The sequence below is a fragment of the Pelodiscus sinensis genome, chromosome 4 (assembly GCF_049634645.1).
Source record: "Pelodiscus sinensis isolate JC-2024 chromosome 4, ASM4963464v1, whole genome shotgun sequence".
NCBI classification, from domain to species: Eukaryota; Metazoa; Chordata; order Testudines; family Trionychidae; genus Pelodiscus; species Pelodiscus sinensis.
Window position 1 is genome coordinate 130774203 of NC_134714.1, and position 25402 is coordinate 130799604.

General features: G+C 45.9%; 1 protein-coding gene across 4 annotated transcripts in view; it reads right to left on the reverse strand.

Annotated features, from left to right (window-relative positions):
- LOC102463945 (ubiquitin carboxyl-terminal hydrolase 48-like) overlaps positions 1-25402 on the reverse strand; it is a 92148-nt gene that overhangs the window by 46589 nt on the left and 20157 nt on the right. For all 4 annotated transcript variants that reach the window (XM_075928939.1, XM_075928935.1, XM_075928936.1 and 1 more), the window contains 7 exons: positions 25206-25305; positions 20486-20607; positions 19646-19725; positions 13774-13905; positions 5137-5232; positions 4804-4938; positions 153-281 (listed from right to left, as the gene is read on the reverse strand). In XM_075928939.1, the coding sequence (XP_075785054.1) occupies positions 153-281; positions 4804-4938; positions 5137-5232; positions 13774-13905; positions 19646-19725; positions 20486-20607; positions 25206-25305 (794 nt within the window). The remainder of the gene's footprint in view (positions 1-152; positions 282-4803; positions 4939-5136; positions 5233-13773; positions 13906-19645; positions 19726-20485; positions 20608-25205; positions 25306-25402) is intronic.

Consider the following 25402-nt stretch of genomic DNA (forward strand, 5'->3'; position numbering starts at 1 on the left):
AAGGCATACATAATTTGGTTTGCAGTGTTTTCAATTGGCTACAGGGGTAGTTCCAGATGTAGTATGTCCCTCTTGTACTACCTGTCTCATATCCCTTAGTGGAAACTTGGACATGCCCATGTTTGCTTTCCCTAAAAGCAGGTGTCCATTACCTTATACACCCTGGTGTCATTGAACTCGTACCAGCAGTTGTCTTCATATGACTTTATCTCAGCCACATAATGGCCACCGTAAATTCCTCCATGATGGTGACACATGGCAAAGAGCTCATAGTGTATGATCTAGGAGAAAGTCATGAACAAATCCAGATCAGCCATCTTTTCTGTTTCAGTGCAAACAGACGTTCAGGGTATGTCTAGACTACAGGGTTTTTTCGAAAAAAAAAGTGGCCTTTTTAAAAAAAAACTTCACCTTTGTCTAGACTGCCGCCATGTACTTTCGAAATGAAATTGAAAGAATGCAGCATTTTTTCCCACAGCGGTAAACCTCATTTTATGAGGAAGAATGCCTTTTTTTGAAAGAGCTCTTTTGAAAACAGGTCTTCTTAACCACAAACTGCTTTTTTGAAAGAGAGCATCCAGATTGCCTGGGTGCTCTCTTTCAAAAAAGCGGCTCCCTTTTTCAAAAACATTTGTTGCTTTCTAGACGATCTCTTTTGAAAGAAGCTTTTTAGAAAGATTCTTTTGAAAAAGCTTGTTTCAAAAGAAGCGTGTAGTCTAGACGTACCCTTAGAGGGATGGACAGAGAGCTATTTGCAACCTTACTTTTAGCCAGACAGCATTTCTATCACTCTACCTATAAGTCATTCCTAGGCCTCTGAGCAGAACTCCTCAATGGCAAATTAATTACAGAAATCATGGAAATAAAATTTTGATTTCTTTACTAAGGCTATGTCTACACTGCACAGTGATTTCAGAATTAGCTATTCTGGAATAGTTGTTCCGACATAGCTTATTTCGAAATAGCACACCTACCCTGCAGGGAAAGGCAGGCTTCCCTAATGTAAATGTGCTATCTTGATTTAGAGCCCCAGGAAGAATTACTTAGAATGGCCCTGGTGAGGGGCTATTTCAAAATAGCAGACATGGAGCATCTACACATGCCTTATTTCGAAATAGTTATTTCAGAACAGGCATTATTCTTTGTAGAATGAGGTTTACAAATTTCGGAATAAGATGCTTGTTATTTTGAAATTACTTCAATATAACGGAATGGCTGTATAGACACATGCATAGTTATTTTGGAATAATGGCCATTATTCCAAAATAACTTTGTTGTGTAGACACACTCAAGGAGAGAAAGATCTGATTATACTGGCGACACTGCACTGACAATGTAAAGGCTGACATCTGGTTGTGTGCAAATATGACTGTGTAAATGTTCACAATGTAAACAACAATTTTATATTTATAGCTATAAATAAATACATGACACCTGTGCCATATCTTAAATGTCTTATGCAAAAAACATTTAAAGGTCTGTTGCAACACTTGAGGTGGAGATACTGCTCCTTTCTAACAGGAAAACTGGGAACTTCTGAGCTGAGAGGACAACCCTCTTTGGATTCATTTAACAGTGTCCCTCTGGCCCATGCAGTTAGGGATAATGTGACAACTGTCATTTATAGCTTGGTTTAACTAGAGACTATCATGCACACAATGAAGTGTTTGGATTGGGATTATGTTCTTTGTCTACAGTACAGAGAAGATTGAAGCTGCCACTGCTGATCTTCTGGAATTTGAGTTAGCAGGTCTGCTGACGACATGCTAATTTGAACGGAGAGGGGCGCTCCAGTCGGTGCTGGTAGTCCCGCTTGCACAAGGAGTACAGGAAGTCAAAGGGAGAGTGTTCTCCTTTTGACTTCCTGCAGTGTGGACAGCACCAAAAGCTGAGTTAAGGTAATTCAGCTTCAGCTACGCAATTAATGTAGCTAAAGTTGCCTATCTTAATTCAACCTTATCCCATGGTGTAGACATACCCTGAAGAACTGACAGAGGAAAAGAGGTTACTTACTTCATAGTAATTGATGTTCTTCAAGCCGTGCTAGCTACATGTATTCTACTCTTAATATTGCTTAATCAGATTTATTCCCCTTGTTCTTCCTCTCATGGTCACTGAATGCCCTTGCACTCTCTTCCATTCTTGCTTTCCTGGGACAAGAAGAGTAAGTCTAGACTACATGGCTCCGTCGACGGAACCATGTAAAATAGTTTACTCGGCATAGTCAAAGAAGCGGGGATTTAAATAATCCCCGCTTCATTAAAATAAAAATGGCTGCTGCGCTATGCCGACAATCAGCTGATCCGGCACAGCACGGCAATCTAAGATGCGGCGTGGTTGACAAGGGAAGCCTTTGTCAACCTGCTCTGGTAAACCTCGTTTTAACCTTGTCTAGACTGCCGTGCTGTGCTGGATCAGCTGATCGTCGGCACAGTGAGACGGCCATTTTTATTTAATGAAGCGGGGATTATTTAAATCCCGGCTTCTTTGACTATGCCGAGTAAACTATTTTACATGGCCCCGTTGATGGAGCCATGTAGTCTAGACATACTCGAAGAGTTGGGGCGTATAGGGAAGGCCTGACATAAATATATAATTTCTCTCACTTTGCATGCAAAAGTATTCCCCACTCAAAATATTGTTTTCATGGAGAGAACACTTACTGGGCAGGTAGCTAAAAATTCAAAAAGTGTTTTCATTAAACTTGATAACACGACATTCAGATCCCATGGAGCAGGTGGAAATATTTAAATAATCCCCGCTTCATTAAAATAAAAATGGCTGCTGCGCTATGCCGACAATCAGCTGATCCGGCTAAAAATTCAAAAAGTGTTTTCATTAAACTTGATAACACGACATTCAGATCCCATGGAGCAGGTGGAAATATTTAAATAATCCCCGCTTCATTAAAATAAAAATGGCTGCTGCGCTATGCCGACAATCAGCTGATCCGGCACAGCACGGCAATCTAAGATGCGGCGTGGTTGACAAGGGAAGCCTTTGTCAACCTGCTCTGGTAAACCTCGTTTTAACCTTGTCTAGACTGCCGTGCTGTGCTGGATCAGCTGATCGTCGGCACAGTGAGACGGCCATTTTTATTTAATGAAGCGGGGATTATTTAAATCCCGGCTTCTTTGACTATGCCGAGTAAACTATTTTACATGGCCCCGTTGATGGAGCCATGTAGTCTAGACATACTCGAAGAGTTGGGGCGTATAGGGAAGGCCTGACATAAATATATAATTTCTCTCACTTTGCATGCAAAAGTATTCCCCACTCAAAATATTGTTTTCATGGAGAGAACACTTACTGGGCAGGTAGCTAAAAATTCAAAAAGTGTTTTCATTAAACTTGATAACACGACATTCAGATCCCATGGAGCAGGTGGAAATATTTAAAGTAGGTACATAGGGAATCTTTTAAAAACAGGATGAGAAAATATATTAAAACAATCAGTCATCCAAGTCGTCAAGATGTTGGGATGACAAGTTCAGAAAAAGAATTGTCCTACTCTTCTGCAATATCAAGTTGGGAATGAGAAGGAGTTTGATTGCTCGTTGTATCGACAGTCTGACCAATTCTGGAAACCAGCAATGTTTGTGACTATGATGTGATCCTGTCTTTGTTTACACAAAACTCTACCTGCTATTCGGCTGGTGCTAAAAAATATAGACTGTTCCTTTTCTGGGATGGTAAGAAGGTGTCTGGCAAAGACCCCCGGCTATGACCTGCTCTTGAGTTGTACAGGTGATCTTTTTGTGTCCCATGGCAAAAAGGTCTATTTCGGGCATTCCCCAAGTCTGAAAAATGGACTCTGCTATATCTGCGTGGAGGGACCATTCATACACTAATAAAATTAATCTAAAACAAACTGACTAAATCACTATTTGTACTAGACTCTGCTACTTGAAGTTAAAACAGAAGTCAGGTACCGCAAAAGTGTTCTACAGTCAGTCAAAGGCTGTAGTAGAAGGGACTGTGTAGTAGCTTATCTGCTCCACCCCTTTCTGCCTAGAGATGTGTGAAAGAATGTGAGGGCACTCACTGAGCACGTGAGGACCAGGGGACACAATACCAAGAGTGGAAGATGTAACAACATCACACAATGAAAAACCATCCCAGGGAGGTTTGCTTGCAGGTTCAAAGCTATGAACTCATCTCTGTAAGGGGTGGGGGCATGCTCTAACTCCTGAAAAACTGAAGCAGTAGGAGTCATGGTAGAGAGGTAGTGGGAGGAAGCCATCAACCATCTGCCTAAAGATGGAAATGGTATCTAGGGATACCGTGGTTCAGAGAAGGGCAAATGTCAGGCCAGGTACACTCCATCATAGTTCACAGATTTTCCTGAATGGCAAATTTCTGTCCTTCAGAGACAAGATCTCAAGACAAGGTGTCATTCAACACAAGTTCAAAGTTCACTACAATAGCTTTGGACAAGGGTAGACCTGAACTCTATGGGCATGTCTACACTGGGGAGTTATTTTGAAATAATTTCCCTTATTTTGAAATAATCAAGCAAGCGTCCACAGAACCAAGCCCGTTACTTCGAAATAACGGGCTTATTGTTTTGAAACAATAATTCCTGCTTGTGAAGTGGAATAAGCTTATTTTTAAATAGGTATTTTGGGAGTCGTTATTTCAAAATAACTTCTTTTGAAATAACCTGATAGTGTAGACATAGCCTATAAGTCCTAGTTTGGGAAGTTAGTATATTTTCCATCCCGTTCTTTCTGTCATTACCTGTAATAGGTACATACAGAATAAAATTCACCTCAGAGCTCAGTGGAAAGTCCATGTACTTACATACGTTTTCGACTCCACTGTCAGTGAAAAAGGCACAGACACATTGCAGTGCAGCTTTCTGAACCCAGCTTCACCAAACCAATATCTCTTCAAATTGAGAACAAGAATCGGGGGTAGAGTTTCGAAGTCGTAGTGCTGAAAGAGGCAGCAAAACAGCACATTACACACCACATTGCTACTGTCTCCATTCTAAAAATTTCCTTCTATAGACAGACCGTTGAAATAAAATACATATTTATTTTTAAAAATCAGTTCCTCTCTAGATCTATTTCAGGTCTGAGCAGCCCCGTTCAGCGCTGAGCACAACAGAACAGTCTAACCCTCCTAGCTTACCGACGTGGCATCTTGCTTCCTTTGACACTTTTCACAGTACAACTGCTCATCCCCAGTAAAGTAATTTACTTTCTGTACATCATCCAAAGCCTTATCCTGTGAAGAGACAGAAATTACAACATGATGTAGCTTTCTTATGATGGAAAGAGAGGAGCATGGATCATAGCCCACAAGGCACTGAAGGGACAGAATTATAGTAAGCAATATTCAATCTGTTTTTGTTCCCATGTGAAGAAGTACATCAACTTTGCTAACAAATGAGTTTTTTCCCTCAAACTTTTGGGACACAGAGCAACCATAGTCTTACTGAGGAAAACACTTAAGCAGGAGAGTAATTTTAAGAACATTCTCAATGCCTCTTGACTTTAATGAGTTTTAAGCATATCTGCTCAAACATAAGCTTACGTTCTTATCTGAACAGAAATTGACTTAAGTATTACCCATGGCTTTATTTTTCTGTTCAAATGTACATTTTAATTATATCAACTTCCTTTGAAAGTATTTTATCTCATCGAAGCAGCAGAGAAGAATTCAATAGTCCCTATTTAAGCAATTGCCATTTTTTAGTTAGCTTTTGGGGAACAATGCATTTTGCCCCAATTCTGCAAAGACTTAGGCCTTCTCTAGACTTAAAGTGTTATGCTGCTGTAACTCATAGTGAAGGTGCTACCTACACCAATGGGAAAGCTTCTCCTGTAGGCATGGATACTCCATGGTGCAAAGAGGCAGTAGCTACATCAGTCGGTGAAGCCATCCTGTCAGCATAGCACTGTTTACACTAGGAGTGGGCCAGTGTAACTACACCAATTAAGGGTGTGGATTTTCCATCCCCCTGAGTGACACAGATATACTGACAAAAGTTTGTAGTGTAGACCAAGACTTACATGCATACTTAACTTTAAGAATGTGTAATGGTCACTATGAATACTTTCATGCTTAAAGTTAAGCATGTGCCCAAGACATTGCAGGATCAGAGCCTACACCATGTGCTTCTACCCCAGTCTATAAGAAGAGAACATGCATTCTAAGTTTGAGATCAGTTTTACAGTGGAAGAAAAACATCCCATCACTCAAAGATGTACCACGACTTAGCTCACACAGGCTATGTCTACACTGCAGGTATTTGTCAGCAGAGAGTATGCTAATGAAGCTCTCATTAGCATTTGTTGTGCTGTCATTTGCATAGTCTCTGCCGATGCTTTTTGCACAAGAGGTTTTTGCGCAAAAAGAAGAAGTATAGATGAGTCCGTTTTGTGCAAAAAACCCTTTTGCACAAGATCCCTTATGTCTCAAGAAGGAGTGTGACGGGGTGCCCTTGTCCTGCACCCGATCCATGGGCGCCTGAATGACACGGCATGGCATGGCACGAGCTGGCTGGCGAACGGGCGTTCCACCCCCTGGTGGGATGCAGGATGGGCTGGCCAGTGAGGCGGCGACCTGTTCCCGTGCCATGGATGCCTGCGCGTGAGTTGGCTCCTCCCTGCTCCCCTCCCCCTCCTGGCGCTGCTGTGCGTGCTTCCTCCAGGCACCAGAGCTTTAAATGCCTGCACTTTGGGAGGAGAGGCAGGCGGCCGCGGAGAGACAAGTGGTGCCCTGCTGGGAAGAGGACTGCCCTCGGGTGGAGATGGGGCTCGGGTTCTTCTGGGTTCCCCCGGAGGAACCCGAACCCAGAGACCCGGAGGTACCTCTGGTAACGGGACTACCTGAGACCGACACGCCCCTTCCCCAGAGACTGCCATGGGGACAGTGATCTGACGAGATGAGGAGATAGTCACTGGCGGAGGGGACTGGATGGGAAATGTAGCACGGGTAGAAAATGGCCCAGGACAGGGTGGCTAGGGCCCAAGAGGTTGATGGGTTTCAGGATTGTGACCCCTGTCAACCAGGTAGAGGTGACTGTCCTCCCATTCAGGGTCCTGGGTCAGGACCCAAGAGTGTGTGGGGGGGTTCAGGTCCCCCTACCCCGCCTAGGGGTGACTTGTGAAGACCCCTCCCTTGCCCCACAGCAGAGAGGCTGGGACAACTGAGACGTGAACCCACGGGCTTGTTGAGACTATTTTACTGTAGTGGGACCGAACTGTGGACCCTGGATGTTGACCAGATAGGGTCAAGGGAGGAGGGTTGTTGCGACGCCCACACAGGAGGTGGCTCACGACAGGGCCATTGGTTGCCCAGGGCAGTGTGGGAGTCCCATGGGTAGGGCAAGAATAACACAGGAGTCAACCCCAAAAGGTGGGTCTTGCTGCAGGGTGAATCGACCCGAGGGGTGACTTCCTGACAAGGAGGTATACAGGATCTTTTGCAAAAGGTTTTTTTTTGTGCAAAATGTTTTTGCACAAAAAGCATCGGCAGAGAATATGCAAATGACAGTGCAACAAATGCTAACAGGCACTTTATTAACACACTCTCTGCCAACAAATATCTGCAGAGTAGACATACCCACAGAGTGTTAGGGTACGTCTAGACTACATGCCTCTGTCGCCAGAGGCATGTAGATTAGGCTACCAGAGGGTATGTCTACACTACAAAGTTAATTCGAACTAACAGTCGTTAGTTCGAATTAACTTTGATAGGCGCTACGCATGCAAACCGCTAGTTGGAACTTAATTCGAACTAGTGGAGCGCTTAATTCGAACTAGGTAAACCTCATTCTACGAGGACTAACGCCTAATTCGAATTAAGCAGTTCGAATTAAGGGCTGTGTAGCCCCTTAATTCGAATTAGTGGGAGGCTAGCCCTCCCCAGCTTTCCCTGGTGGCCACTCTGGGCACCACCAGGGAAACTCTTCAGCCCCCGTCCCGGCCCCGGAGCCCTTAAAGGATCACGGGCTGGCTACGGTGCCCGTGCCAGGTGCAAGCCTGCCAGCACCCAGCCAGCAGACCCTGCACCTGGCATGGCTCGAGCCAGCCACCCGCTGTCACCCAGCCCTCCGCCTCTTCCCGGGACCAGGCTGGCGGCTCCCGGGAGCCTGCCCGGGTCCGCAAGAGGCGGGCGCCCGCCTGGTCTAGCGTGGACATCGTGGACTTCATCCACGACCTCCGCACTAGGCACAGGAAAGTGGCCATCTAGGGCAAGATAGCTGCCAGCCTGGCCACCCAGGAGCAGGTGTGCATGAAAATCAGGGTGGTCCAGTGAGACCCCCGACCCTGAGCTAAGAACATAAGAATGGCCGTACTGGGTCAGACCAAAGGTCCATCTAGCCCAGTAACCTGTCTACCGACAGCGACCAACACTAGGTACCCTGGAAGGGATGGACCGAAGACAATGACCAAGCCATTTGTCTCGTGCCATCCATCTCCAGCCTTCCACAAACAGAGGCCAGGGACACCATTTCTACCCCCTGGCTAATAGCACTCCATGGACCCAACCTCCATGACTTGATCTCACTTCTCTTTAAACTCTGTTCTAATTCTAGCCTTCACAGCCTCCTGCAGCAAGGAGTTCCACAGGTTGACTCTTTGCTTTGTGAAGAACAACTTTCTGTTATTAGTTTGAAGCCTGCTACCCATTCATTTCATTTGGTGTCCTCTAGTCCTTCTATTATGGGAACTAATGAAGAACTTTTCTTTATGCACCCTCTCCACACCACTCATGCTTTTAGAGACCTCTATCATATCCCCCCTCAGTCTCCTCTTTCCTAAGCTGAGAAGTCCCAGTCTCTTTAGCCTCTCTTCATATGGGACCTGTTCCAAAACCCTGATCATTTTAGTTGCCCTCCCCTCTCTCACCCTCTCTCTTCCCCTCTCTCACCTCCTTTTCCCAGTCTCCCCAAGTTTTGTTCAATAAAGAGAGTTTCTATTTTTGAACACACATGTCCTTTATTTTGTACATCAGGAAGGGGGACTAGGGAGGGGTAAGAGGAAGGAGGTGAGGGAGGAATGGGGTACAAGCCCCCGATGGGGAGGACTGGGGTCGCTCTGCGGGCTCCTCAGGGTGGAAGCTCCCCTGCAGCCCCCCGACTGACCCCCCTGCCCGGATGGTAGCCTGCGGCAAGTGCAGCTGGGCTGATGGTCGAGTGCTGTGATGTGCCGAGTGTGGTCACTCAGGGCACTCCAAGCCAGGACTGCTTTGCTTTCCCTCATTGAGTTAGACAAGCGAGCAGGGAACCCCTGAGAACTGTCTGTCCAGGGTGCGGGTCGGGTCCCTTTAAGCACAGCACTTGGCTAGCCTGAGACAGCAGCTCCACGCTCTAAGTCCTAACCTGATGCCCTGCCGGCACTGCTTCCGGCCATCCTTAACCCCGGTTCAGGGTCCACTCAATGTGGACATGCTAGTTCGAATTAGCAAAACGCTAATTCGAACTAGTTTTTAGTTCTAGACGCGTTAGTTCGAATTAGCTTAGTTTGAAATAACTAATTCGAATTAAGTTAGTTCGAATTAGTGCTGTAGTGTAGATGTACCCAGACATAGTAAAATGAAGCGGCGATTTAAACAATCGCCGCTTCATTTAAATTTACATGGCTGCCGCGCTGAGCCGACAAACAGCTAATCAGCTGTTTGTCGGCTCAGCGCGATAGTCTGGACGCGCGGGTGTCGACATCAAAGGTATTTGTCGACCACCTAGGTAAGCCTCATCCCAGGAGGCATACCTGGGTGGTCGACAAATACCTTTGATGTTGACACCCACGCGTCCAGACTATCGCGCTGAGCCGACAAACAGCTGATCAGCTGTTTGTCGGCTCAGCGCGGCAGCCATGTAAATTTAAATGAAGCGGCGATTATTTAAATCGCCGCTTCATTTTACTATGTCTGATAGCCTAATCTACATGCCTCTGGTGACAGAGGCATGTAGTCTAGACGTACCCTAAGAGTCATCTGGCAGTGTAATCATCCCCGGGGTGCTGGTAATGAGCTATACCTTACTACTTTCAACAGGACCTGAAAATGAGTAATGGCCCATAGTGGAGATTTATGTAAAATACAAAGAAAACTGCCATGAAAAGGAAAAGCTCATTATGTTACCAAAACAACCTGTTCATTATCCCCAAACAACACAACAAATCTGCACCAGCTCCCTTGATAGCTCTGGAAGCCTGGTGTGATCACCCAACACCCAGAAAAGTAACACTTGGGTACTTTCTATGGCAACCCACATTTCCTTTTTTTGCCTGTGAACAGAAAATGAATGCCTTCCTATTTAAGTGACAGAAATGTAGCCGTGTAAGTCTGATGTAGCTGAAACAAAATACAGGACTATGTAGCACTTTAAAGACTAACAAAATGGTTTATTAGGTGATGAGCTTTCATGAGCCAGACCCACTTCCTCAGATCAAATGGTGGAAGAAAATAGTCACAACCATATATACCAAAGGATACAATTAAAAAAATGAACACATATGAAAAGGACAATTCACATTTCAGAACAGAAGGGGGATGGGAGGGGGAAGGTAAATGTCTGAGAGTTAATTATATTAGAGGTGATAATTGGGGAAGCTATCTTTGTAATGGGTAAGATAATTAATGTCTTTGTTTAAGCTTCGGTGTAAAGTGTCAAATTTAAGCATGAATGACAGTTCAGAGGATTCTCTTTCAAGTGTAGTCTTAAAAGGTCTTTAAAGCAGGATGCAGGTAATCAAGTCGTTGAGACAATGTCCTTTCTGGTTGAAATGGCAAGAAACTGTTTTTTCTTTGTGATCTTGTCTGATATCTGTTTTGTGGGCATTGATCCTTTGGCGAAGTGTCTGAGACGTTTGTCCAATGAACATAGCAGACGGACACTTTCGGCACATGATAGCATAGATTATATTTCTGGAGGCGCAGGAATATGTATTCTTGATCTTATAACTCACTTGGTTAGGTCCAATAATGGTGTCAGCAGAGTGAATAATTGGACAAAGCTGGCAACGGGGTTTGTTACAAGGGAAGGTACCAGGGTTGGTATTAGTGTGGTATGTCCTGTGGTGGTTGGTAAGAATCATCTTGAGGTTAGGTGGTTGTCTATAGGAGACTATGGGTCTGTCTCCCAGAGCCTCTTGGAGTTTAGTTTCCTGTTCCAGTATAGGCTGTAGTTTATTGATAATGTGTTGGACAGGTTTAAGTTGGGGGCTGTAGGTGATGACAAGTGGTATTCTATTGTTGGTTTTCTTGGGTCTGTCTTGAAGTAGATGGTTTCTAGGTATTCATCTGGCTCTTTCAATTTGCTTTTTTATTTCTCTGGGTGGGTAGTTGAGGTTTATAAATGCTTGGTAGAGATCCTGAAGTTTCTGGTCTCTGTCAGTGGGATTAGAGCAGATGTGGTTGTATCGAAGGGCTTGGCTATAGACGATGGATCGTATGGTGTGTTCTGGATGGGAGCTGGAAGCATGTAGGTAACTGTATGAGTCAGTGGGTTTTCTGTAGAGAGTGGTGTCTAATTTTCCATTGCTGATTTGTACTGTGGTGTCTAGGAAATGGATCTCTCATGTAGAATGGTCCAGGCTGAGATTGAAGGTGGGGTGTAGGTTGTTAAAATCTCTGTGGAATATCTCCAGTGTTTCTTGGCCATGCGTCCAGATCATAAAGATGTCATCGATGTAGCGTAAGTAGAGAAGGGATAAAAGGGGACGGGAGTTGAGGAAACGTTGTTCTAAGTCAGCCATAAAGATATTAGCGTAATGTGGGGCCATGCGTGTACCCATGGCTGTGCTGCTGATCTGGAGGTATAAGTTGTTCTCAAACTGGAAATAATTGTGGCTGAGAACAAAGTTACATAGGTCTGCTGTCAGATTGGCAGTGGTGTCCTCTGGGATAGTGTTTCTAATTGCTTGTAATCTGTCTTCATGTGGGATGTTGGTGTATAGAGCTTCTACGTTCATGGTGGCAAGGATGGTGTTATTGGGGAGGTTCTCGATGTTTTGTAGTTTCCTTAGGAAGTCAGTAGTGTCTCGGAGATAGCTGGGGGTGTTGGTTGCATAGGGTTTGAGGAGAGAGTCTACATAGCTGGATAGACCAGTAATGAGCGTGCCGATACCTGAGGGCTAAGTCTACACTGGCCCCTTTTCCGAAAGGGGCATGCTAATTTTCAACTTCAGAATAGGGAAATCCGCGGGGGATTTAAATATCCCCCGCGGGATTTAAATAAAGATGTCCGCCGCTTTTTTCCGGCTTGGGGAAAAGCCGGAAAAAAGCGTCTAGACTGGCCCGATCCTCCGGAATAAAGCCCTATTCCGGAGGATCTCTTATTCCTACTTCAAAGTAGGAATAAGAGATCCTCCGGAATAGGGCTTTATTCCGGAGGATCGGGCCAGTCTAGACGCTTTTTTCCGGCTTTTCCCCAAGCCGGAAAAAAGCGGCGGACATCTTTATTTAAATCCCGCGGGGGATATTTAAATCCCCCGCGGATTTCCCTATTCTGAAGTTGAAAATTAGCATGCCCCTTTCGGAAAAGTGGCCAGTGTGGACGTAGCCGAGATGATGGGACATCCGGGGTGTCCAGGTTTATGGATTTTGGGAAGCAGATAGAACAATCCTGGTCGGGAGTCAGAAGGTGTTTCTGTGTTGATTTGTTCCCAAGTAGCTGTGGGGAGGCTTTTAAGGAGACAGTGTAGTTTCTTTTGGTATTCCGAGGTGGGATCAGAGAAGAGAGATTTGTAAAATGTGGTGTTGGAGAGTTGTCTGGTTGCCTCCTGGTTATAGTTGGCCTTATTCATAATGACCACAGCCCCACCTTTGTCAGCTGGTTTGATTATAATGTCCAGGTTGTTTTTGAGACTCTGAATGGCATGGTGTTCTGCGCGGCTGAGATTGTGTGTTGCTTGTTGTCGTTTGCGAATAATGTCAGTCTGTGCGTTGTTGCGGAAGCTTTGTATATAGAAATCCAGATTGTAATTCCGACCATCAGGGGGAGACCATATAGAATTATTTTTCCTTTGGTGTTGAAAGGGGGGATCTGGTAGGTCAGATTGATGTTCATTGGTGGTTTGGAAATATTCTTGGAGGAGGAGGCGGCGAAGAAAAGCCTCAGACCTAACAAAGTGAGTTATAAGATCAAGAATACATATTCCTGTGCCTCCAGAAATATAATTTATGCTATCATGTGCCGAAAGTGTCCGTCTGCTATGTACATTGGACAAACGTCCCAGACACTTCGCCAAAGGATCAATGCCCACAAAACAGATATTAGACAGGATCACAAAGAAAAAACAGTTTCTTGCCATTTCAACCAGAAAGGACATTGTCTCAACGACTTGATTACCTGCATCCTGCTTTAAAGACCTTTTAAGACTACACTTGAAAGAGAATCCTCTGAACTGTCATTCATGCTTAAATTTGACACTTTACACCGAAGCTTAAACAAAGACATTAATTATCTTACCCATTACAAAGATAGCTTCCCCAATTATCACCTCTAATATCATTAACTCACAGACATTTACCTTCCCCCCCCATCCCTCTTCTGTTCTGAAATTTGATTTGTCCTTTTCATATGTGTTCATTTTTTTAATTGTATCCTTTGGTATATATGGTTGTGACAATTTTCTTCCACTATTTGATCTGAGGAAGTGGGTCTGGCCCACGAAAGCTCATCACCTAATAAACCATCTTGTTAGTCTTTAAAGTGCTACGTAGTCCTGTTTTTTGTTCCTATTTAAGGTTTAATTGTAACCAACAGATCTGCTGTGATACGGGGCACAACAAATGCCAGGAGCTTTTCCTTACCACAGAAAAAATATCCGTCTTGGAAGTGCACTTGAGAGAGAGAGTAAGACTCAGAACAGGAGTCTCCCGGATTGTTGTTTCATTCCTGCATCCATGGTAAGTCATGGAATGGACCATTTCCACCTGGTACAGCTAGGGAAAGAGTGACTGGTTAGAAGTGCTTCCAGCAATTCACAGAGATTCAGTATGACCAGTAAGAACAGAAGAACAGACGAATGGCCGTACTGGGTCAGACCAAAGGTCGATCTAGCCCAGTAGCCTGTCGGCCTACAGTGGCCAGTGCCAAGTGCCCCGGAGGGGGTGGTTCGAAGACAATGATCAAGCGATTTGTTTCCTGCCATCCATCTCCAGCCTCTGACAGAGGCCAGGAACACCATTTCTATCCCCTGGCTAATAGCCTTTTATGGACCTAACCTCCATGAATTTATCTAGCTTCTCTTTAAACTCTGTTATAGTTCTAGCCTTCACAGCCTCCTCTGGCAAGGAGTTCCACAGGTTGACTATGCGCTGTGTGAAGAACTTTTGCTTATTAGTTTTAAACCTGCTACCCATTAATTTCATTTGGGATATGTCTAGACTACATGCCTCTGTTGTCACAGGCATGTAGATTAGGCTACCTGGCATAGGGAAATGAAGCCGCGATTTAAATAATTGCAGCTTCATTTACATTTAAATGGCTGCCACGCTCTGCCGACAAGCTGATGATCAGCTGTTTGTCGGCAGATCGGGGCAGTCTAGATGTGCCGTGGTCGACAAGGAAGCCTTTGTCGACCGGCGCAGGTAAACCTAGTTTCACGAGGCATACCTGCGCCGGTCGACAAAGGCTTCCTTGTCGACCATGGCGCATATAGACTGCCTTGATCTGCCAACAAACAGCTGATCATCAGCTGGTTGGCAGAGCGCAGCAGCCATTTAAATGTAAATGAAGCTGCGATTATTTAAATCGCGGCTTCATTTCCCTATGCGGGGTAGCCTAATCTACATGCCTCTGACGACAGAGTCATGTAGTCTAGACATACCCTTGGTGTCCTCTAGTCCTTATATTATGGGAACTAATGTATAACTTTTCTTTATTCACCCTCTCCACACCACTCATGATTTTATATACCTCTATCATATCCCCCCTCAGTCTCCTCTTTTCCAACTGAAAAGTCCTAGTTGCTTTAGCCTCTCTTCAAATGGGACCTGTTCCAAACCCCTAATCATTTTAGTTGCCCTTTTCTGAACCCTTTCCAAGGTCAAAATATCTTTTTTGAGGTGAGAAGACCACATCTGTATACAGTATTCAAGATGTGGGCATACCATAGTTTTATACAGGGGCAGTAAGATATTCTGTGTCTTATTTTCTATCCCTTTCTTAATAATTCCTAGCATCCTATTTGCCTTTTTGACCGCCGCTGCACACTGTGTGGGAGTTTTCAGAGAACTACCCACGATAACTCCAAGATCTCTTTCATGATTTCTCATAGCCAAATTAGCTTCCATCACACTATATGTATAGTTGGGGTTATTTTTCCCGATGTGCATTACTTTACACTTATCCACATTAAACTTCATTTGCCATTCTGTTGCCCAATCACTTAGTTTTGTTAGATCTTTTTGAAGTTCTTCACAGTCTGCTTCTGTCTTGACTATCTTGAACTGTTTAGTATCATCCACAAACTTTACTACCTCACTTCTTGCCCCTTTCTCTATATCATTTATGAATAAGTTGAAAAGGATTGGTCCCAGGACTGACCCTTGAGGGACACCACTAGTTACCCCTCTCCATTCTGAAAATTTACCATTTATTCCTACCCTTTGTGTCCTGTCTTTTAACCAGTTCTCGATCCATGAAAGGACCGTCCCTCTTATTCCATGACAATGTAATTTATACAAGAGCCTTTGGTGAGGGACTTTGTCAAAGGCTTTCTGAAAATCTAAGTAAACTATATCTACCGGATACCCCTTGTCCGCATGTTTGTTAACCCCTTCAAAGAACTCTAATAGATTAGTAAGACAGGATTTCCCTTTACAGAAACCATGTTGACTTTTGCCCAATAAATTATGTTCTTTTATGTGCCTAACAATTTTATTCTTAACTATTGTTTTGACTAATTTGCCCGGTACTGATGTTAGACTTACCAGTCTGTAATTGCCAGGATCGCCTCTAGAGCCCTTTTTAAATATTGGTGTCACGTTAGCTATCTTCTAGTCAGTAGATATGGAAGCCGATTTAAAGAATAGGTTAGAAACCACAGTTAACAGTTCTGCAATTTCCCATTTGAGTTCTTTTAGAACCCGTGGGTGAATGCCATCCGGTCCCGGTGATTTGTTAACATTAAGTTTTTCTATTTGTTCCAAAACCTCCTCTAGTGACACTTTAATCCAGGACAGTTCCTCAGATTCATCTCCCACAAAGGACGGTGCAGGTTTGGGAATCTCCCCAACGTCCTCAGCCATGAAGACTGATGTAAAGAAATAATTTAGCTTCTCTGCAATGGCTTTATAATCCTGGATTGCTCCTTTTGTATCTCTATCGTCTAGGGGACCCACTGTTTTTTTTAGCAGGCTTCCTGTTTCTAATGTACTTAAAAAATATTTTGCTACTGTTTTTTGAGTTTTTGGCTAGCTGTTCTTCAAAATCTTTTTTTGCTTTTCTTATTACATTTTTACACTTAATTTGACAGTTTATGTTTATGTTCCTTTCTATTTATCTCACTGGGATTGGACTTCCAATTCTTGAAAGATATCTTTTTGTCCCTCGCTGCTTCTTTTACATGGTAGTTAAGCCACGGTGACTCTTTTTTAGGTCTCTTACTATGTTTTTTAATTTGGGTACACATTTAAGTTGGGCCTCTATTATGGTATCTTTAAAAAGTTTCCATGCAGCTTGCAGGGATTTGGCTCTAGTCACTGTGCCTTTTAATTTCTGTTTAACTAACCTTCTCATTTTTGTGTAATTCCCCTTTTTGAAATTAAATGCCAGAGTGCTGGACTGCTGAGGCATTCTTCCCACCACAGGAATGTTAAATGTTATTATATTATGGTCACTATTCCCAAGCGGTCCAGTAATAGTTACCTCCTGGACCTGATCCTGTGCTCTACTCAGGACTAAATCGAGAATTGCCTCTCCCCTTGTGGGTTCCTGTACTAGCTGCTCCAAGAAGCAGTCATTTAAGCCACTGAGAAATTTTATCTCTGATTCTCTTCCTGAGGTGACATGTACCCAGTCAATATGGGGATAATTGAAATCCCCCATTATTATAGAGTTTTTTATTTTGGTAAATAAAATACCAAAATACCTCTCTAATCTCCCTTAGCATTTCAATGTCACTATCACCATCCTGGTCAGGTGGCCGATAATATATCCCGACTGCTAAATTCTTACTTTTGGGGCATGGAATTACTATCCATAGTGATTCTATTGAACATGTTGATTCAGTTAAGATTTTATTTCATTTGATTCTATGTTATCTTTCGCATACAGTGCCACTCTGCCAGCCACACGGCCTGCTCAATCCTTCCGATATATTTTATATCCCGGTATGATTGTGTCCCACAGACACATTTTTTATTGGGCAAGGGGTGACTTCCTTAACCTTCATCTTTTCATTCATTTCCCCAGCAACTTCCAAGTTGCTTCCATCTTTTGTTGCCTGCAAGAACAGAGACAGCTTCAACTGCTAAAGATAATAAGTGATGGGGTGTGATGCAGGCAAACCAGTTGCCAGCTTTTGGCGAACAAAATAATTGCTGAAAACCAGCATGGGTCTCCTGTGTGTTCACATGGCTTGGGTGGGTATGGAACGTATAACAACGTGTTCAGACTTTATGAAATGTGTGTAAGTTGTTGCCTGCATTATTCCTATGTATGACATGCTACATGGTGCGGGGACTCTCTCTAACTCCACCTGCAGTGCAAGGTAGAATTTGCTCTTCATCACTGTCATTTGTTGGAGCAAAGCACTGAATCAGGGTGAGAGTGTTGTCTCACTCTTTCAGTCTGGTTCTCATAAGTCTGTTGCTGAGAGACTCCCACTCAAGCAGAGAATGTTCCATCTCCTGCTCCCAAAGGGATGGTAACACTCTCACCATATTGTCCGTCATCCTGTTCAGAGCGTGGTATCACCCAAGGCTGTTTTTAATCTTCCTGATCCCATCCACCTGCTCTCGCTGACGCCCAGTATGTACAAGCTGTGGCATCCTGTGTCTGTTGTGCCCCGAACTAGCTTCCCTGCTCTGTGCATTGCCTGTATATTCCATATATCTAGGGATGCAAAATGTTGATTAATTGGCTAATCAAATAGTTGATGCAATTTGCATCGACTATTCGATTAGTTAATAAAGGTGCCCTAGGGCTGTTACTACACTTCAAAGGCAAAAGCGTTGCAGAGAGCAGGGAGCCAGCAAGGGATTCAAGGGGGACTCCAGCAGTATTGTGGAGTACTCCAGTATTTATCTGGAGTATTGTGTCCAGTTCTGGGCCCCCCACTATAGAAAGGATGTGGACGCATTGGAGAGGGTCCAGCGGAGGGCAACCAAAATGATTAGGGGGCTGGAGCACATGACCTATGAGAAGAGGCTGAGGGAGTTGGGTCTGTTTAGTCTGCAGAAGCGAAGAGTGAGGGGGGATTTGATAGCAACCTTCAACTTCCTCCTTCTCTTCCCCCCCCCCCCCCTTGCTGCCTCTCTCTGATAGAGGCAGCAAGGGGAGGGAGGAAGTGATTAATCGACTAGTGTGTCGACTATCTGATAAGCTTTTGCTCATTGGATAGTCGACTAGTCAATCACATCCCCACATAAAACTGTTTTTTCTCTTTGTGTTGAACACTTCATGTCTCCAGGGCCTTCCTTTTGGCTTTCTCCACTGGCAGTCATACGGGTCATGGATGGCTGAAGTCCATCACACACAGTGAAGACACCCTGGAGGATAACTAAAGACTCCAAGGAAGAGGAGATTTCCCTGGTTTGAAGGCTTAGCTGGGACAAGACCAGTTTCAGGGTGAGTTTTTAATAAGTTTGTACTGAGGTTTTAGTAGTGAAGCATTTTCTGTTATTTTGAGCTTGTAATCTAGTTTGCTCTGCCTGTTCTCACTTAAAACCATTTAAATCCTACTGCTTGTACTTAATAAAACCATTTGGGGAGTGGTATCCCTGGAAGCTGGGCCCGAAACTACATTTTTGTTGGACCTTTAGCGATTCAGTGTCTGTGCTGCTCCTCAGGGAGGCAGAGATCTCAGCTCAGTGTTTTGGCTGGGGGAGACCAGAGGCACTGGCCCAGCAGGACTGGGTGGTGAGGAGCTGCAGAAAGCAGGAAGCCGAATGGCAGTGGCTGTATCAGCAACCCAGGAAGCCTCCCCACAGGGGTTGTCTGTGACCTCTCCTCATTACAGCTTGTCCAACAGCGCCACCTCCGGAGGATGGACAGTCGCTCAGGGACAACATGCCCACAGACCAGCCGTACTATTTCCACTGTGGCCACACAACTCTTTAAAGCAAAAGATCCTGCCTCAGAAGTGGAATTTTATCAATCACTATTGGTGGAAGCTGACGGGCACTGGAAAGTGCAGAAATATTCAATGCCAAGGACCTTTAAAAGTAATAATTTTATGTATTTAACTCACTAACTTAAAGCTGAGTGCCCACTGAGACCTCTAGCAATAGCCAAGCCCCTGTGCATTGCATGAAGCAGGGATCTGTGGGTAACACAGTGCATGATCATGTCCCTAAGGACTGTATAGTAATTAAAGCATATGCAGGAGGGGGCCAAATCCAGAGTGCACACACGTCTGGCACTTCCGTGATTTTCCAGTGGCAACTGCAGGGTTTTCTTGGAAGTAAAGATCTAAAAAGAGCCTCAGATTTAAGACTCTATAAAGAGAAGAGTTACCTGCTGAATATCCCGTTTGTCCTCAATGATTTTATTCATCAGAATCCGGAAATATTCTGCCACATCCTGCTGCTGGTGCACTGTGCCAACACAAAGCAGAATGATCAACATCTGATGGGGGGGCTGGTTACTTCATCCTCCCAAGGGCCCTCTTCTCTGCCTCAGTTTCCATTACTTCTGTTTTCTTTTCAGCAGGGACTCTGGGCAGGTCTAGTGTACACGGGTTGATCCAAGCTACATGATCTGAGTTGTATTAGCAGCAGAACTCAAATTCATGTGGCTTAGATCTACTCACCAAGGGGTCCTCACTGCACTGGGGCAACGGAGGAAACACTCCCGTTCACTCCCCTTACTCATTCTGACGGAGCATCAGAGTTGACAGGAGAGTAATGGGAGATCAATTTAGTGGGTCTTTGATTCCGCCTGTCAGCGTTGCAATGGCAAATCTTCAGAAGTAAACGTATCTGATGAAGTTTTATTGAAAGAAGGAGTTGCTGCCTAGGGTAAGGGCAGGGGAAAGTCATGGAGCAGAAATGGGATTGTGGGAACAGTTTATACTTGTTTGAGAAATCATCTTGCACTGACTGGGGGGCAGGGGAGCCAACAAGGGACCCAAAGTGAACACGCCGGGGAGCCACAGAAATGAACGGAAGAGGCCCAAATACCCAATTCAGATACACAAACAGGATTCCAATGGCCCAGTAAAAAGTGAACTTCCAGCCCCTTTGTGGATCAGCATCAATAATGAGCCATTGCTGAGGTAACATCTGTCTCCCGTTCACTAGAAATCACCGGGAACGTGACCAGGCCGTGAGGCAGAACTCCAGGGGAACAACTTACCATTGCTCACCCCAAGGCAGCGCGTAATCCCTTCGGTGGAAGGTGCTGAGCTTCCCCACTTCATTTGTTCAAACAGCGTTTTCAGCGGGCACACGATGCTGGAGCCATCGACAGGATCAGGCCTGCAGAATATCACAGAGACACAACATTAGTCACCCGCCTTCCAGGGAGAATCCAGGTTCCGATCACACGGCTGCTGCTGCTTCCAGGAGTGAGCCGTCCCTCCGGAGGCCTGGGCTGGGCCCTGTGGGTGGCCCACTTGGGGGAACCCAGAGATTAAAGACCAGACTGAAGTCACCTCTCAGCTTGGAGGAGGGGTGTCTCTGGGCTGGTGATACAGGGCAACAGGGGACCGAGTAAGGGGGTGACAAGAGTTACCTGTTCTGACCCTTTCCTGTGACCCGTCTGTTCTCAGGGTATGCTGAGATGGTTTCTTTGGGACTGGATTTCTGACCCAGCTTCCCACTTCTACTCTGGCCAGGTACAGGTCAGTCTGCAGCCTGGCCTCTATCACACACTTGCAGAAATGAAGCCAAGTGACAAAGCCCCTTTCCCAGATGCCACAGAGATGGCAGAAGAGACTCAGGTTACAGGCCATACTAGAGCCTGGGAGAGGTGACTTCCCATATTGACACCCAGAGGCCATGGGGAGCTTTAGCTCAGACGCATGGTGGAGATGAGGCACTGCAGGAAGTACCACCTGGAGGGCCAGAGTGACAGCACCCTGCAGCTTTCTGATTGGCCCTTGCTCACTATTTAACACTGGTGGTTGTCCAGGATGTGGTCCTGGCAACCACATGAATGGCTGGCTTGCTGCGAGTCCAGACCTCCCCCACTTTCTGATCTCCCGTCTCTGGCTCCAGCCTGACTGGCTCTTTCCTCCTTATTCCAGCTTAGTAGCTATCACCAGTCTCTGGTCCTACTTGCTAGCTGCCACCTCGTGGCTGCCCTTGACTTGTGGTCACCAGCCCAAGTGTGATTGCTGGGCCAGACCCTCTACTCCCCAGTCCCTTACCCAGACACAACGTGTCCCAGCCAGAGAGGTGTTCATTTAAAGAAAGCGGGAGAGGAAAGAGAGACGAGGCCTCTCCAGTTTGGGCAGGTGTCTCAGTTGCACAGAAGGAAGGCGATATTGAAACATTAATATGTATCCAGCAGCCAACCTCAGAGGGGGAACTTAGAGAGCCTGACTCCCATCTCCAGCCCTGGCAAGCGGGGTCCTGTCTGACCTGTGGTTCACAATGGCTGTTTTCACAGCCCTCTCCCTCACTGTTCTGAACCCTGCCCAGTTGCCACAGATTGGATGAGTCTGGGAGCTCCCAATAGATACCTGACCAGTCCATGTAACCCCCTTCCGGCATCTTGAAGGCTGATTTCCAAATTGTCCAGCTAAGCAGACCAGTGCCTGCCTGGCATGGAGCTGCATCCTCTGGAAGCCTGCCCTTAGAAAAGGGGCCACCATGCCCTGCACGTCGCTCGGTAAAGGAGGGAGGGTATGAATTTCTGCCAGCTCATGGGACAGGATCACCACATTGCTTGAATGTCCCCTGAAGCCATTATTAGAAGTTGGCCTCATTTTCCAGGATAACATCAAGGTGCCCCCCAGAGATGAGAGGGGAAAGGAGTCCAGGAGAGTTGTCAGTATTTCAAAGAAGCCTTATTGAAAGCGCAGGAACAAACCATCCCGATGCGCAGCAAGAAAAGCAAATAGGGTAGGCAACCAGATTGGCTAACCGGGGAAATCCTTGGGTGAGCTTAAACACTAAAAGGGAAGCTTATAAGAAGTGGAAACTTAGACAGGTGACTAGGGAGGAGTATAAATCTATTGCTTGAGAATGCAGGGGAGTAATCAGGAAGGTGAAAGTGCAATTGGAATTGCAGCTAGCAAGGGATGTGAAGGGTAACAAGAAAGGTTTCTACAGGCATGTTAGCAATAAGAGGGTCATCAAAGAGGTGGTGTGGCCCTTACTGGATGAGGGAGGTAACCTAGTGACAGATGATGTGGGAAAAACTGAAGCACTCAATGCTTTTTTTGCCTCTGTCTTCACAGACAGTTCCCAGACTATACTGCACTAGGCAACTCAGAATGGGGAGGAGGTGGGCAGCCCTCAGTGGGGAAAGAACAGGTTAGGAACTATTTAGAAAAGCTAAACATACACAAATCCATGGGCCAGGATTTAATGCATCCGAGGGTACTGAGGGAGTTGGCAAATGTCATTGCAGAGGCTTTGGCCATTAGCTTTGAAAACTCGTGGAGATCGGGAGGGAGTCCCAGGCGATTGGAAAAAGGCAAATGTAGTGCCCATCTTCAAAAAAAGGGAAGAAGGACAATCCAGGGAACTACAGACCAGTCAGTCTTACCTCAGTCCCCAGACAAATCATGGAGGGGATCCTCAAGGAATCCATTCTGAGGCACTTAGAAGAGGGGAAAATGATCAGGAACAGTCAACATGGATTCACCAAGGGCAAGTCACTCCTGACCAACCTGATTGGCTTATATGATGAGGTAACTGGCTCTGTGGATGTGGTAAAGTCAGTGGTTGTGATATACCGTGACTTTAGCAAGGCTTTTGATATTGTCTCCCACAATATTCTTATCAGCAAACTAAGGCAGTATGGATTGAATAAATGGACTTTACAGCGGATGGAAAGCTGACTGGACTGTCAGGCCGAATGGGTAGTGATCAACAATTCGATGTCTGGTTGGCATTCGGTTTCGAGAGCCTGAAGGATCGGTTCTAGAGCCAGTTTTGTTCAACATCTTTATTAATGACCTGGATGAGGGGATGGATTGCACCCTCAGCAAGTTTGCAGATGATACTAAACTGAGGGAGAGGTAGATATGCTGGAGGGTAGGGATAGGTTCCAGAGTGACCTAGACAAATTGGAGGATTGGGCCACAAGAAATCTGATGAGGTTCAACAAGGACAAGTGCAGAGTCCTGCACTTGGAATGGAAGAATCCCGAACATTGTTACAGGCTGGGGACCGACTAGCTAAGTAGCAGAAAAGGACCTGGGGATTCCAGTGGTTTAGAAGCTGGATATGAGTCAACAGTGGGCCCTTGTAGCCAAGAAGGCTGGTGGCATCTTAGGGTGCATTAGGAGCAGCATTGCCAGCAGATCTGGAGAAGTGATTATTCCTCTTTAATCAGCACAGGTCAGGCCACATCTAGAGTACAAGTACAGCATCAGTTCTAGAACCCTCCACCACAAAAAGGATGTGGATGCACTGGAGAGGGTCCAGCGGAGGGCAATAAAAATGATTATGGGGCTGACGTGCATGACATATGAGGAGAGAAGTCTTTGGGCTTGTTTAGTCTGCAGAAGAGAAGAGTGAGGGGGGATTTGATAGCAGCCTTCAACTTCCTGAAGGGAGGTTCCAAAGAGGCTGGAGAGAGGCTGTTCATAATAGTGACAGATGGCAGAACAAGGAGCAATGGTCTCAAGTTACAGTGGGGAAGGTCTAGGTTGGATATTAGGAAAAACTATTTCCCTAGAAGGGCGGTGAAGCACTGGGATGGGTTCCCTAGGGAGGGGGTGGAATCTCCATCCCTAGAGGTGTTTAAGTCTCGGCTTGACAAAGCCCTGGCTGGGTTGATTTAGTTGGGATTGGTCCTGCCTAGAGCAGGGGGTTGGACTCAATGACCTCCTGAGTTCTCTTCCAGTCCTAGGATTCTAGGATTCTGCTCTCCACTACCTGCAGGCTGCTGCCTCTTCTCTTTTTACTCCTTCTTGTATTCGGCAGCCAGTGGTCCCCTCCTACCCCTTTCTCCTGCACAGTCCTGCCTTCTCTTTGTCGTCTCAATGCTTGTGTCCTACAGTGGGTCTCAGGAGGTGACCCAGGCAGCTACTGAGCTGAACCCCAGGCCTTGTGTGCTGCTGCTGATGTAAGTGCAAGCTTTATTACAGGGTGGGCAAAATAAGGCCCATGCGGATCTGGCCTGTCGCAGCTCAACGGGGCCATCAGGGTCCTGGTTTCTGCAGACCCACATGGCCAGCTGATGTGGCCAGCGTGTGTGTATGCGGTGCACCCCTTGCAGGACAGGGGAGACATCCACACCTTGGCCCTGCTCCCAGCACCATCCTCAAAGCTCCTCTTGACCAGAACCTGGCCAATTGGAGCTGCAGGGGCAGAACTTGCTGGTGTGTGCAGCACACGGAGACCCACTACACCCTCCATCCAAGGGGCACATTGCACAGAGACACACGTGCTGGCCACAATTGCTGATCTCTTTCAGCGATGTACGGGCTGCAGCACACAGGGAGCCTGCCTACAGTAAGCACCTCCTGGCCAGAGCCTGCACCTGGCACAACCCCCTCCCCCAGGTCACCACCCAAATCCTCTGCACCCCTGCCCCGGTCACAACTCCTTCCCAGAACTTACAAGCCCTACTATAACCATTTCCCAGGTCGGAATCCTCTCCTGCACCCAAACTCCTCCTTCCCAGACCTTGAGCCCCTTCCTGCACCCCAATCCCCTGCTCCAGGTCATAAGCCCATCTTTTACCTAAACTCCCTCCCAGACCCTACATCCTCTCCAGCACCCCAAAGCCTTACTCCAAGCTCCTTTCTGCACCAAACCTCCATCCCAGATCCCGCACTTCATCCATTAATACCATGGAAGAGTGCAGCCCTTGACCACTTTCCAAATTCTTCCAGCCCCACCCCCTCCCGCATCACAAATCATTGCCCAGCCTGGCTCACTGTGAAAGCCCTCACCTGAGGATGGCGTCTCTGAGCTCTGGGGTGAAGAAGAGACACTGCAGCAGGCTGTTTAAGTAGCAGGTGGAACCCTGGTTACGCAGCCCCACGTATCCACCTGGAACCAGAGAAAATCTGTTTCACATCCGGTTTGTTTGGTGGGTTGATTTATAAAAGGAGGGAAACGATCCGGAAGTGACTGGCCAGAGCAGTGA